The following is a 14,341-nucleotide window of genomic DNA, read 5'->3' as shown; positions in this document are numbered from 1 at the left end:
ACAAAATGTGCAGAGCTTTGGTATGCGAGAACTAGAATTGAGAACCACTGGTCTATAGTTGTGTGTACAGATGCATAGCGTTTCTTTACTAAGGTGACATCTCCGACTACTGGCCTGGCATGCATAAGTGATTTTAAGTCATTTTCACAGATCCACGTGAATGGGGTCAATTTAATAATCTTGTCATCTGCATGCAAAACTTTATTTTTTCTTTATTAAGTACACTGTTGCCATTTAAATGTATCCTGAGTCACCTAGTGTTGTCCGAAATATCAGCACAGCTGCCTTACAGGCATGGGTTGCAGACAGCAACTAACAGCACCATATGGAAGTGGAATAGGGTTTGCACAAGTACTCCATGGCAGAGTTTTACATCTCCATGATGACCAAATTGACTACAGAAGACGCATCTGCAAAGAAGAACGGGGGACAAAAGAGGCGACCCGAAAACAAGACAAATATTAACTAGTCAGTCACTAGGAGAGACAAGACATTCATTCACATGGAGACAGTCTTCGAAGAAAAGAACCAACTAATGAAATCTCTAGACAGGCGAGGACAAAGCAAGGGAAATGAGATGGAGAGAGAGAGAGATATTAAAAACGACTGTATCTGACCTGAGATATGTTGTTAATGGAGGACTCCATCCTGCGCAGCTGCGAGGCCTGGATATCCAACAGCTGCAGGACATTGTTGGCTAAGGCATTGATCTGATAGGCCACACTTGCCAGGGACTGGGTGGTGTAGGCTTTGGTCTCCTCCAATGCTTTCCTCTTATCCTGTGCCTGCAGGTCAAGGTCAGAAAAACACCTTAATTTACAATGCAACTTTCAAGAGACAAATTATGCAAGTTTTAATTCAGACAGGATCAAAAGGCAAAGTCATATTTACAGGGAGCCAGGTTGCTACAGTCAGCAGAGCAATGGTCAAGTCACTGGATTTAACAAAATTTGCAACTTAGGTAGTGAACAAACAATATACTGCAAAATATGCATTATTTTCAGGGCTATGTTGGTACATATTTGAATTTATTTGAATTGCATGGACATAAAAATGTGGAAAGTTTACAAATATATTTACAACCAGGGGGTGGTCGTGGCCCACCGGGGGCCTCAGCAAACATTCAAAGGGCCCTAAAGATAACTTAAAATGATTAAAATAAGACAAAACCAATACATTTTTTTTTTTTTACCAAAGTTCTAAAATGTTTTATTGGGTAAAAATGGATTTTAAAAAAAAGTCTTATTTAAACCCTTTTAAATGTTTCCAGTAAAATCACAAACAACTGAAAAATGTATGGACATTGGAATATTGTTGTTGACAGTGAGGGTCGTTGACTAAATCTTAAAATCAAATCAAGCATAACATGACCCATTTCAAATCAAAGTAAATAAAATAAACAATAACAACTATCGGTTCTAATAATAATAATGGTAAAAATACAAATCATCTGTAATATAAAATCAATAAATATTTTATGTTTTTCTATAGTATAATTCGACATATTTAGTATTATGTCGGTCAAAAGCTTGAAAAAAATAAAAATAAAATAATTCTAGTATTTTGGTTCTTTATATGGGTCTTCGGCAAGCGGCCACTTTCCGCTCCCTCTCTTGTAACCAACACGGAAGTGATTAAAACTGCAATTCATCGACTGGCCGCTGGAGGCTGACTCCAAAAGGGAATCAATCCCATAGACTCCCCATGTTAAAATTAAAATAAAAAAATAAATAAATAATAATAATTTCAGCCTGAATATTTTGGTCTATATAGCAAATTTTGCCCTTCATGACAACTGTAAGGGAAACTCATCTGTTTCAATTATATTAAGCCTTAAAGTTCTGCATAATGAAGAGCTCAGTCATTTGAATGACACCACCATCGAGCTAGGTGGGTGTGGTTTCAGTAACCAGCTCCCGCCTTTTTGCCCATTTTCGATTATCCAGGAGTGGCGCTCAGTGACACGTTGCCAAGATGGTGACAATATTTTTTTTACTTTGGCTTCAAAAACGCTCTTCGGAAACCAATGGGTGACGTCATGGACAGTCCATGTTTTTATACAGTCTATAATTATAGGATAATTCAACAAAAATAAACTACAGGGAAAAAAATTCCTTAGTTTTCACTGACATTGTGGACACTTATCTTAAAAGAATTATGAACGGCAAAATCCTTCTGAAAAAAAAAACAGAATGAAGAAAAAAAACTGCATTGACCGCAACCGCACAGAAACAATTTTTTTTTTTTTTTTTTTTGTGGTATTTTGTCGGTTCTCCATTTAGCCTACCTCTGTGGTTCACCGAGATATCACAGAGGGAAACTACCTAAAGAAGGTCTTGCATGACAGAAAGACATCAAAACCTGAAGCACCTGCAGTGAGGAGGAAGCCACGGTCTGCATTTTGAGAATGCGATTCGGTTTGTACTTTTTATGATGATACTTTTTAATCAAATATTTTAATAAAACAGCAGCATTAGTTGTCTATTAAATAACGTCTATATTAAATACAAGAAAATGCATGCACAACAAGACATTTGTAGATTTTGCACATGGGGACCACAGCTCTACAGTTCTCATTCCCCATTGCAAATGATGTGGTGAAGGTATGCAATAATATTGTTTTACAGATAATCCACTGAAACATGGAGCAGAGCTGTTCTTGGATCAAAAGTCATGCTATTTTTAGCAAGTGTCTGGCAAGAGAAAAGGACATTGTTACAGTAGAGATACACATCCCAGAGCGGAGTTCACACATAAAGGTTGTGTGTCCATTGTGGCTGTACAGTAGTTCAGGGTGCTCAGCTGAAACCCAATAGAAGCAGAACATTTGAAATCTTGCCCAAATGTCAGAAGATACAGACTTCGTTTCAATGGTGCTGAATAAAATGTGCAAACAGGATCCAACATTCTCCAAAGACGACTTAAAAAGGAATGAAAGTGCCATAAAGCGAGGTTGTAATTTTAAACAAAACATTTGTTCCATTTCCAGACTGGATGAACAGTACTAGAATCTGTTGCAATTCTGTTTTATGGCGGTTCTGTTGATTGAATTTTCCCTATGAGGCATCTGTAAATCTCAGTCCACATCCAGCTAACAAAAATTTACATGTGTAAGAAGGATTAAAGGATTTTATTGTATTTTTTTTCCCCAAAAAAATCACAGTGGTGCTTGCCCATGCAAAAGTCAGCACCATAACAGTGTCTGTGCAATTTTGATTTAGTCAAAAATACATTAAACATGTAATTCAGACATATTAACTTTATTATGTTTGCAAGCCTGAAGTCAAGATGATAAAATTGCAATAAATAAACCCCAGAAGAACCTCATGATTGTTAGTCAGTGTAAACAAGTCTCTTTTTTGTGTGTGTGTGTTTTTTTTTTTTTTAGTTTGTAAGACTTCATGTTTTTGTAAGAAGTCTGATTCATCTGATTAAGAACAGTAAAAACAGTAATGTACTATTTCAGTATTATACTTAAATATCTTCCTGACCCCAAACTTTCAAGCGGCAATATAATGTATATAATGGTTTCATAACACCATTTTAGAGATATTCAATTTTATATTTTCTTTAAAATTATATAACAATTTTTCAAAACCATATGACAATCTTTTGAAACTTTAAACTAGATTTTTTTAATAATTCCTCTTTTCTTTATTTGTCATTGACCTGTGGACCCAATTCTTCAAGAAACCAGACTGTGAGAGCTGACAAGGCAAATGTGTTTTGGCACAGCAGAAATAGCCTTGTCAGTAATAGGAGTCATTAGTTCTGGTCCAACTGTTCAATTTCTTACCATATTTGCTCTTACAAAAAATTAAATAACTTCCTGCCCTTTTTGTTGGACCCATAAAGCACCATTCTAACACTGACCCATCAAGGATAACCAGAAAATCTTTAGAAAAACTGGAACAATGAGGAACAATGTTTGATTGGTGTCTTCAGAAATCCCCCACAAAAGACAAGTTCCCAGAGGACAAGAGTATCAATCACTTTTTATCTCTTTTAAGGTCATAGACACAAACACTCAGAGATAAGAAAAGGCGAAAGGTGGAGGGGAGAAACACCACACTCCCTTGTTGAACAATAGATTACCACCTTTAAAATGACCTTTTTAAAATGGCAACTTCCCACCAACAAATTCCCGAAATTCCAAGCCAACATCCTTCAAGTCAGTGTGATGTCTATTGACGAGATAAGAGCAAAGATAAGGGATTGATTTGAACAACACAAGACTAGACTAACATCACCACTATAAGTGACAACTGCAGTTCATCTTAAAAGGATAGTTCACTCAAAAATGGAAATGGTGTCATCATTTAGGCTACGTCCACATGATGACAGAGCTTTCCCGATCCAATTATTTTTTTTTCCTTGTCTCAAGAAATATCTGCATCCACACGAAACCACAAAACAATGTAGTATACATGCCATTACACGCTGTAATTCTGCCACAGAGGTGCACTAAAATGGACAAGAAGACTTGGACGATACCATCGGCGGAAGGTAAACCAAATCTAGGGTAAGGCTAAAAGCATCTTTTTAAGCAAGAACCAGACACAAGTGTCATGTAGGGTAATTTTTTTTTTTTAAATGGGACTGAATTTGTATAACAATTAAGATTACAATTTAATAGTAACATCAGAAATGTACACTTATATAATGTTTCCTTTCCACGATTATTCAAACAGTGAATAAATTTAATATAGAGAGTGACATGATCACTAACATTAATCTATCGCGAGATCTATCGCACTCAGAAAAACTAAACTATCGTTATAATAACTGAAGCTGTATAAACTGTTTAATTCATCTCTTTGTACACACATCTGCGCTTTGTTGTTTATGACGAGGGAATTTGCAAAAGTCCGGAATTCAGTCAGCGAACGCGCACACATTCGACAAAACTGATGAGTTTCAGTGAGGAATCATCTGAACGCTTCTGTTTTGTCATTGCATTATTAAACTCAACAAAATTGTGTGTGATTGGTTAAATACGCGACATTGTAGAAACGCCTAAAATTAAATATGGTGCAACATGAGAAGATCTTGATTTACAACACTGTCTACTCGTATTCACTTGATAGCAACAGACATAATAGATTATATTTGTTTGTGCAGGGGCATTTTTGTCCAATTAAGTCCACTCAGCCTTACACGCGCTCCGCCTATGAACAATACGAATACATTTTGTGTGCTGTATACAAACGAACATGGAATACTACATTAACTAATCTGTGTTAATGTTAGTTAACACTCTCCCAAAACGCTGGATCCGTGTGGACGAAACGCCTATATACGATACAAAATGTATGCTTATACAGCGAAACGTGCCTCCACGCCTCACTTACCCTAAAGTTGTTCTAAATCTCTATTTCAATCTTCTGTGGAACATAAAAGAGATATTTTAAGAAGATATTTTGAAGAATGTTGGTGGTCACCAACTGACTTCAACCATGTGAGAAAAATGGAAGTCAACTATCCCTTTAAGCTTAACCCCAAATATTTGTAACATTTGTCTCTACAATTTCTATGAAATGAAGCATAGGGTAGATAGGCTGTTCCTGGTAAGTGAGCAGGAAGGAAAAGCCCATGTTTCCTCCCGAGTATCAGGAGGGATGCTCCACCCTGCAGACATGGAGGGATGAAGGAGACCACAGGAAGGAACAGTAGCTCTATTTGACACTTTTGTTGGACATAATCAAGTCTCAGGCAGTACTTTCTTGGACGGAAGACTCTAAGTGTTTTGGGTAAACAATTAGGTGAATATTTGATCTGTAATTTTTATTTGAAAAATAAAAACGCTATTAAAATTGTACTGTGTGTTGCTATGCTGGCACAATAATTGCAGGGAATCAATGATAAATCCTGAGCAAGCACGTAAACTAAAAATCAGTTCACTAAATGCACTGGGTGTTAACAAGTTGATTGTATATGATCCCAGAATGTTGTCGGCCTTGCAAAGATTGGAATTAATTTGTTCAGAATGATCTTACAACATTATTACTTTAAACATTCATATTTTATGAGCCCAAATATTCAAAAACAGTATTTATTTTTTAAATGCACATTCCTGTAGTGATGACAGTCAAGCTCACTCCACTCTAATAAATAACCTGAGGGAAATGTACTATGAATATCAGGTGAAAAAATGCTAGGAATGTCCCTTAATAACACTGCCGCCCCCTCTGCTTTGCTCTTCTGACAGGAAGAGGTAAAGGGATATGACACGCAGGAGTCTGTGTTTGCTGCTTTAGAGGCATTCTAGCATCACCAATACACTAAACCCATCCAATTGTCATTTTACAGTTGTTCAACAACTTATATTTCAAGCTGCGTAAATGAACATTATTTATAACATTGTGAACAAACATGAATTAACAATCAACATTATCATATAAGTTAACAGTAACATAAAATGTTTCTTACTGTAGTGTAATACACCTTGTCATGGAATTCTTGTCTTGAGCTTTTAAGAACATATTTTGACAATCCATGTCTGTATATTTTTGAACGAATAACATGCCTTACATAACCATCCTCTAATAAACGCTGAAACCAGTCTAATTACTTTAAATAACACAGCCCAAAAATTTTATTCATTATTTTTTTATTTACTTTTTTATTAGAAAAAATAATACATCTCAGAGTCTATTAAAAACACATACAACCATCATTATCAGGTTTTAGTAGTATTTCTATTATATAATAGTATTTATTGATATTTTGAATTTTTGTTTAAGTTTTAGTAATTTTATTGTACTTTTTCTATTTTCTGTATTTTCCGGACTATAAGTCGCACTATTTTTCATAGTTTGGCTGGTCCTGCGACTTATAGTCCGGTGCGACTTATTTATCAATTAATTTGACATGAACCGAGAGAAATGAACCAAGAGAAAACATTACCGTCTACAGCCGCGAGAGGGCGCTCCTGTAGTCTACCACTGAAAACAGAGCGCTCTCTTGCGGCTGTAGATGGTAATGTTTTCTCTTGGTTCTAAATAAATGCGACTTATAGTCCATTGCGACTTATATATGTTATTTTCCTCATCATGACGTATTTTTGGACTGATGCGACTTATACTTATGTGAGACTTATAGTCCGAAAAATACGGTAGCTTTAGTTGATTTTTATTCCAGTTCAGTCATTTTAGTAACCAAAAAATTATTCCAGTTAGCCGACAAAGCAATATTTATCTTTTTTTGTTTTGTTTTGTACAGTTAAGTTTTTCTTCTCATATTTATATTTTAGCAACGAAAACAACTTTTAACGATCTTAAATTTAGCTAAAATTAACACTGATTAGTAATCATCAATCTATAAAGCTCCAGTGCATGAATTTGTGCTTTAGAATTTAAAATATTACTATTTTTGTTTCTTACTCACACCTGTCAGGAGTTCAGCACTCAGCCTTGATATATAAAACTTTATTTTAAAGTCCCTGTCTCAAGATGGAGCCATCTGTTTCTTTTATCTGCACTCCGTCCTTTTTTGCAGTCTAGAGTGAAAGAAAGTCATACATAATTGGGATTAAATTCGGATGAGTAGACACAATTTCATATGTTCAAAGTGTGTCCTTTGTGTCAATCCTTCCATGTAAAAGAACAGATGGAAGTCAAGGCCAAAGAAGCCGGATTGTAATGACAGGACACTAATGGCTCTTTAATCTGTTAGAGGCACTGGGTAGTAATCACCGTGTCTGATCACAGGAAGGGGCATTCAAGAGCGCTTCCCACCCAAGCGCATACTGCTTCGCAACAGTTCCTGGGTGAAGGGCCAGCTGAGGATCTCCACCAGGAAAAAATAATGAGTATCTGGAGGATTTACTGATGTGGCTTTGCTAGAGGATGCCAGCGAGAGAAGGATTGTGGTCTCGTGGCGTAATCTAGGTACTGGCACGAGCAATGCTAACGCCACTTTCCAGGACATATGTTAGCTGGAGCTGAGCTGGACGCAGTAAAGTCTCGTCTCTCCCAGGATAACTGCCCTAGCGTCTGACCTCGATTCCCTAATCGGAGACTTCTGGGGGGTTATTGTTTCCATTTCCATGTCAACGCTCAATGACAACCATGCACAATTCAAGCATACAGTGACTATAAAAAGTAGCTGAATGCTAATGCCACATTGAAATGCTTAAATATCATTACATTAGACCAGAGCTGACAAAAGACAAAAAACATCATAATTACCGCGATTCAACAGAAGCTGCGAATGTCATGCGGATCTTTCAGAGAAGCACGGTTCACGAGTACGTTGTTACGGAAACAACACACTCAATGAACTGTCATTCTTTTATTGATGTTTCTCAAAACAAGTTTAGTGTACTTAATGTTCGCGCAACATAAATCAGTCAAGAACAGTCAAAGTTTTGGCTGATCTGGCTTGATAATCAAGTACCGAATGAGAAAGGTAATAAAAATAGGCATCTAAGCTCAGCAAAAGTAAAGCCAGGCTGAGAAAGACAGTGTCCATGATTTAGCATAGATCTATCCTAGATGGAACCACCCTTTTTCAGACTCACTGACTCATTCAAAGAGAAACAGGCCACACCTATGAAGGCCACAGCCACAGGACAAACAGCTAGATTAGAAAAGCTTAGATACACATGAACTTAGTCTGGCTGTAAAGTACTTTACAACTCTTATCAGTGAGAACTCTCAATATTCTCACCAGCACAGTTTTGCAAGCTGATTGGTTGTGCTTCAGCGGTTGAAAATGTTTTTTTTTATTTATTTTTTTATTATTTGCTAAGGCTGCTTCATTGTAATAACAATAATAATAATAATAATAATAATTTCAAGGGTTATTAATATTTAATGTAACAATGCACGCTGAGCCGGTAAAATGTATAAATGTGTGATGATTCAAGTCGGTTGAGAAGTTAAACGAACTGCGATACAATTGGGAGTGGAGATGTGTATGAATGTATCTCTGAAGGGAACTGACTGATGGTATTTTCTTTTCATCTTGCCTCTGTTTAATGCATATTAATGTGGTGTTTATAAGCACAGCCCTGATTTTTTTACAGCGGCAGCCAAGGAAAGGATATATTACTGCTGTTGCATAAGCGCCACCTACTGGGAGAGCGTGAATCTGCTTTTCATGCAGATATGTTTTGTACAGCTAAATTTGAAATTATACAATCTGATTTAAATAAATGTACAAAAAAAAAAAAAAAAAGTTAATGCTGGATGTATAAAGGATGTTTGTTTAGTACTGGATGTAGTGGTTGTCTCTATTTTAAATGGAAAGAGCACATGCAAAGACTTACTTTGTTTATATGAAAAGATTTCTTTCTTTTTTTTTCTACTTGACATTTACATTTCACAAAGAAATGTGCAGCATTTTGTCTAGGAAATAATAAAAAGACCCCTTTTCATTCATAATTTGTATTTGTATTTTGAAAACAGTATTTTGAATTGCATGCATCGTGAGTTGGGTGAATCGTTACATTACAGATATTCGAAGCCCAAAGTATAAGTTACTTTGCATACAGTGCATGACACAAATTTCATCACCAGCATGCACATACAGTAAGAACTTTTAACATTTTATTAGCTACTGCACAGCAATACACAAAACACCCCAGCATCACAGTGGTGACTTCTGCACACACAAGAACCAATAACGCATTTCCAAAATATCAATACATTGTAGATTACATACACTATCAAATGCTACGTTTTCAGAGTCTCTTAATCATAACTGTCTTTTCAGAAATTCTGGTGTAGGTCTTTCATATCACAATAAAATCAGACTCATTGTTCTGAATCTGAACACAATACCAGCATCCTCCACAGAGAAGCCACGCTGGAATGGTGGGCAGCGATCTTCACACTTGTCCTATTATATGGAAAGTCCTAGTCTGCGGTGCACTTGGTTAGTTGAAGTCAGTGCTCGAGTCACGCAGGGAAGAACGATCAGAGACTAACAAGAGCCATTGAGAAAGCCATGCTAAAGAAGCAGGGCACCTAAAAATTCACCAGAAGACCAGCTAGAAACATCAACACGTTTAGTATCAGAGCACTTTCCTCACTATATGTTTGTATCCATTTCACATTTGTGCTCATGACAATGGTGTTGCTAAGCCAGCTGGTTTGTGTTCATTAATGCATGCTTGTCAGAACGCAACCTGTCCACGGAGATTTCAGTAGAATGCTGTCTTGCATTCCAAAACAGGAACAGTTGCTGGACAAACATGAAAATTGGGCTCTGGGGTATTTTAAACACAGACATTAAAAGCTTTAACTTGAAGGCTTGGATAAAGCGATGCAACTTGCATTTCCATAAACCTTAAATGTAAGTGTCTCGAAGGAAAAGTTCCAGAAATGAAATCAATTAAAGTGCTTTCATCATTTGCTCACTCTCATGCCATTTCAAATCCAAACACTGATGACTTTGTTTCTTCCGTGGGACACAAAGGGAGAAGTTTAGCAGAGCGTCCAAGCTGCTCATTTCCAAACAACAGCTTTGGGACAGCCGCACAATTCCATTTATAATCTTTCAGTAATTTTTGTTTAAGTTCCTCACAAAGCTATCGTACGATTCATTAAATCTGGAATATTGTTTATGAATTATATGGAGCACGTTCGGTTTCGGACATAAAAGTATCTCTATTTTGCATAATCTTTGTGTATATTTTTTAGATCTTGACATTTTGTATTTCACGAAAACACATACTTCCTTGTTATTTTGAGCTGAAGTAATTGACACACCCGCTGAAGTGTTGATCATTTTCAATGAATCTCATGAAACTGTCTGCAAACTGCAGTTCACGAGTCATTCACAAACTGAACTGATCTGATTGCAGCTGTACTTGAGTCGACAACTCACAGATTCAAAGATCATGTCTGACTCGAAATTAACAGAAAATCTCGAAAATCTAAATCTGCTGTAAAAGGGAGAACTGTTTATGTCCATTTTATGTAGTTTGTATGTCACAAGGTACTGTACATGATACAAGGTATAAAAGCAAATTAATACCCGTGCATCATCTCAGCCACAGTTGCAGTTATTATCGGTAACAAATATTTGAGTATATTGATTAGGGGTGCACCGATTGAGATCCGCCGATCATTAATGCGCATCTCATCAGTAGGGGTGCGCGATAAATATTGTGTGATAATTAATGCACATCTCTTCAGTAAAGCCTGTTCTCTAATCAGCGGTAAATTCAATCAGGTGCTTGATTTCGCAAAGAGCAGCTGTTACTACACAGAGCCGTTGTTAACTGAGAAGATGCGCAAATCCACCTTCATTTTCAGCGTTTATTTGCGCAACTAGTCAGTTAACAACGGCTCTGTGTAGTAACAGCTGCTCTATGTGAAATCACGCACCTGATGGAATTTACCGAAACCGGCTTTACTGACGAGATGCGCATAACGATCAGCCGATCTCGATTGGCGCACCCCTAATTTTAAAGAGGAAGTACTTGTAGTTTTACTGGAGTGATATTATGGTTTCTGAATATGTACTAAATCACTTGATTTGATTGGAGCACTTTGTCCACCACTGAATACTTTTATGCTACGTTTTTTGTCTTTTTGACAAGCAAATAGTGTTTTTTGCAGTTGGACGACCATTAGCCATGGTCTGCTATCATTGTATAAAAACACAAAATCCCATTCTGCCAAACTTCTCCTTTCATGTTCCACAAAGAAAGTCATTAGGGTTTGGAACAGCACGCCAGTGAGTAAATCAACTCTTCTTCTGACACATTCTTTAAGTTCTGGGTAAAACGAAGTCTCTGGATGTCATCTGTAATTAAATCCAGAACGAGAAAGATCAACATTTCCACATGCAGAAGGCTAGAGACAGCAGTGTGAGTCCTTACATGCTTCACATGCCTCGCTCTCTCTCAAACACACACACACACACACACACAGAACATGAGAAAGTGGGGCAGTGGCTGTCCTGGTTACACAGACCCACTCCCACCATCTGCTGCTGCATCATCACAGTCGTTCACAGGAAGTGCCTTCATCCTGTGCTCAGGCATGATGGAGAGAGAGAATAGACGGGGTGGAAAAAAGCCTGCAGGCCGTACTGTCAAGCCGGGACTTGAACACAAGACGTAGTGATCGGTTTCCCATCTGAGTCACCTTCTTGTGCTGTCACAGCTGTAGTATTGCTGCGACTCGATGCGTGCTCGGTCACACGGAGGAAAGAGTTGCCATTTTACATCAAACCTGACGGGCCCGCTTTACCAACAAATGCTGCGCTACCTGTCAAGCAACTTTTTCTGAAGGAATTAGAACATAATCAAGAATTATGAAAGTGTGTTTCAGTGCAGTAGATCTGATGCGTGGCTCAATCTTAGGTGTTTTGTGTTTGATATAGGTAAGAGAGACTATAGGGGTTAAATACAACACTGCAAACACACAGAGTATTTCACTTTCTCTTCAAATGTTCTTCAAAGGCTGTAAATCCAGAGTGCACTGCACACTCCTGACATACGAGGATCATTAAACAGTTAATCATTTCTAGCAGTTCGTTCTGTCATTGCAAATCTGTGCATAGAAAAAAAATCCAGATATATATTGCATACTGATAAATAGTCTATATTCAAACAAATAATAAGATAATAAATAAGATCATAAATGCATATAATGCATAAGTATTTTTATACATACTTATTTTTACTTACTTTTTTTTAATAAAGGCATAGTCTTTTGAATAAAAAAATATTATTTTAGTTTAATAAAATAATGAATTACAAACAAAATAAAATTGTAGTTAATAATTTATATACATATTCAAACGTATATAATTACAAACCTTTTTTATTATATAAATCAAATTATATAAAACAAACTTAAAGCCTAAATATGAAAATAATATTTTTATATTGGCATAAAAAAAAATTATATATATATTTTATCAAATTAATGACTATCAGTATAAAAGGCTTAACAGTTTGATGTTCTTTTGATTTTGATTTTTTTACTCCAAGACTATAAAAATGTGTAAACACGGTTTTTGAACATGTTTAATTTTTTTTCTCTCTTTTTCTGGTGGGGAAAAAACGTTCAGTTCACGAACAGCACTTTGAGGAAGCAGATAAAATAAAGAGTGAGTGGTTTACCAAAACATGACTTTCGCTCAACTCTATTATCTTTCATGTTCACATATGACAATTCATTTCTCTCTTCAAGTTCAAGAATTGCAGTCTATCGACAAGAAAACAGACAGAAATGTATCGTTCTGAACAGAAACAACTCTCGCGTCCTGCTTTCTGAAGTTTGAGACAATTCTGGCCGATATCAACAAAACTTCATATGTGTTAAACAGAATCCAGACACACCCTCAATGTAAACCACACAAATCCTCTAACGATCACACATCGCATCAACAAAGCGCTTAACTAAGATCAAGCGATCTAAAAGATCGCCCTTTCTGGGCTCAGAATGTTCTCCCAGAAGCGGCTCATCCCTGCTTTTCCATTTCACAAGCACATTTCCTGTCCGCTCCCCACAGCAGTGCTGGAGATCCGCGCGTGCTTACCTGAACATAATTATTCTCACAGTAGTCCGCGACCCTCGTGAGGTTCTGGTAACTCTCCACGAGAGCTAGTTTACCGGCGGGGATTTCTTCCTCTAGTAACATCTGCAGCTCTGCCATCTTACATGTCTGTCTCCACAGAGCTTCCTACTCCTCGTCTCTGGGATTTGATTGAGAGAGCTCAAGCTCAGCCAGAGATCAGTGATGTCGGAATCGTTCCTTTGAGTCGAATCTTTGTAATGAACCAATCGAACCAGTTCACAAAACTGGTCCGAACGATTCGTATATCAGACTGATTTGGAGGAGCTCTCGAGTTAACGACTCACTGAATCATTGAACCGAAACCTGCGGGACTTGATTTGAACCGGAATATCAACGGAGAACCGTAGTTTTTTTAGTGAACTGAGTAGCAGGAATATGACATACTGGAAATGTGTTGACGATTTGATTTTATGGCGACTATATAATATGACAAAATAATATGAAAATCTGCAAAACCATGAGATTTAAATTCAAATTAGTAATTCAATTCCACATTGTATTTACATTATTATGAGAGTTGAAAAGTGTTCAGTTGTAACTTTACGACCAACATAATCGAGAAAATATCAGTAAACAATGGCTTCATTTGAGTATTTAATACGCAACGCCAGGATGCCAGGGACGCGCGGTGACGTAATTGCGTAATGACGCAAAAGAATCAGAGAATCGCTTCCTTTAAACGGTTCGTTGAAACGAACTGATCGAACGAACCGGTTCTCGGAAATGGGCCAGACTTCCCATCGCTTCGCTTTCACCACAGCGTCACCTATCAGCACAGCTGAGCTGATACATTGTTGCT

At 37.0% G+C, this 14,341-nt stretch overlaps 1 protein-coding gene across 11 annotated transcripts in view; it reads right to left on the bottom strand.

The window, feature by feature from the left end:
* LOC127946434 (abl interactor 1) overlaps positions 1-13,735 on the bottom strand; it is a 52,170-nt gene extending 38,435 nt beyond the window's left edge. For 3 of the 11 annotated variants that reach the window (XM_052543012.1, XM_052543010.1, XM_052543004.1), the window contains exons 1-2: positions 13,504-13,733; positions 618-785 (exon numbers count right to left, since the gene is read on the bottom strand). In XM_052543012.1, the coding sequence (XP_052398972.1) occupies positions 618-785; positions 13,504-13,620 (285 nt within the window). In that variant the 5' untranslated portion in view covers positions 13,621-13,733. Of the gene's footprint in view, positions 1-617; positions 786-13,503 lie in introns of all 11 variants that reach the window. The other 8 variants (XM_052543005.1, XM_052543006.1, XM_052543008.1 and 5 more) reach the window with 5 other exon arrangements.
* Between the last annotated feature and the right edge of the window lie 606 nt (positions 13,736-14,341).

This window comes from Carassius gibelio, chromosome A24, assembly GCF_023724105.1.
Source record: "Carassius gibelio isolate Cgi1373 ecotype wild population from Czech Republic chromosome A24, carGib1.2-hapl.c, whole genome shotgun sequence".
NCBI classification, from domain to species: Eukaryota; Metazoa; Chordata; class Actinopteri; order Cypriniformes; family Cyprinidae; genus Carassius; species Carassius gibelio.
This window is presented reverse-complemented; position numbering and strand designations above follow the sequence as displayed.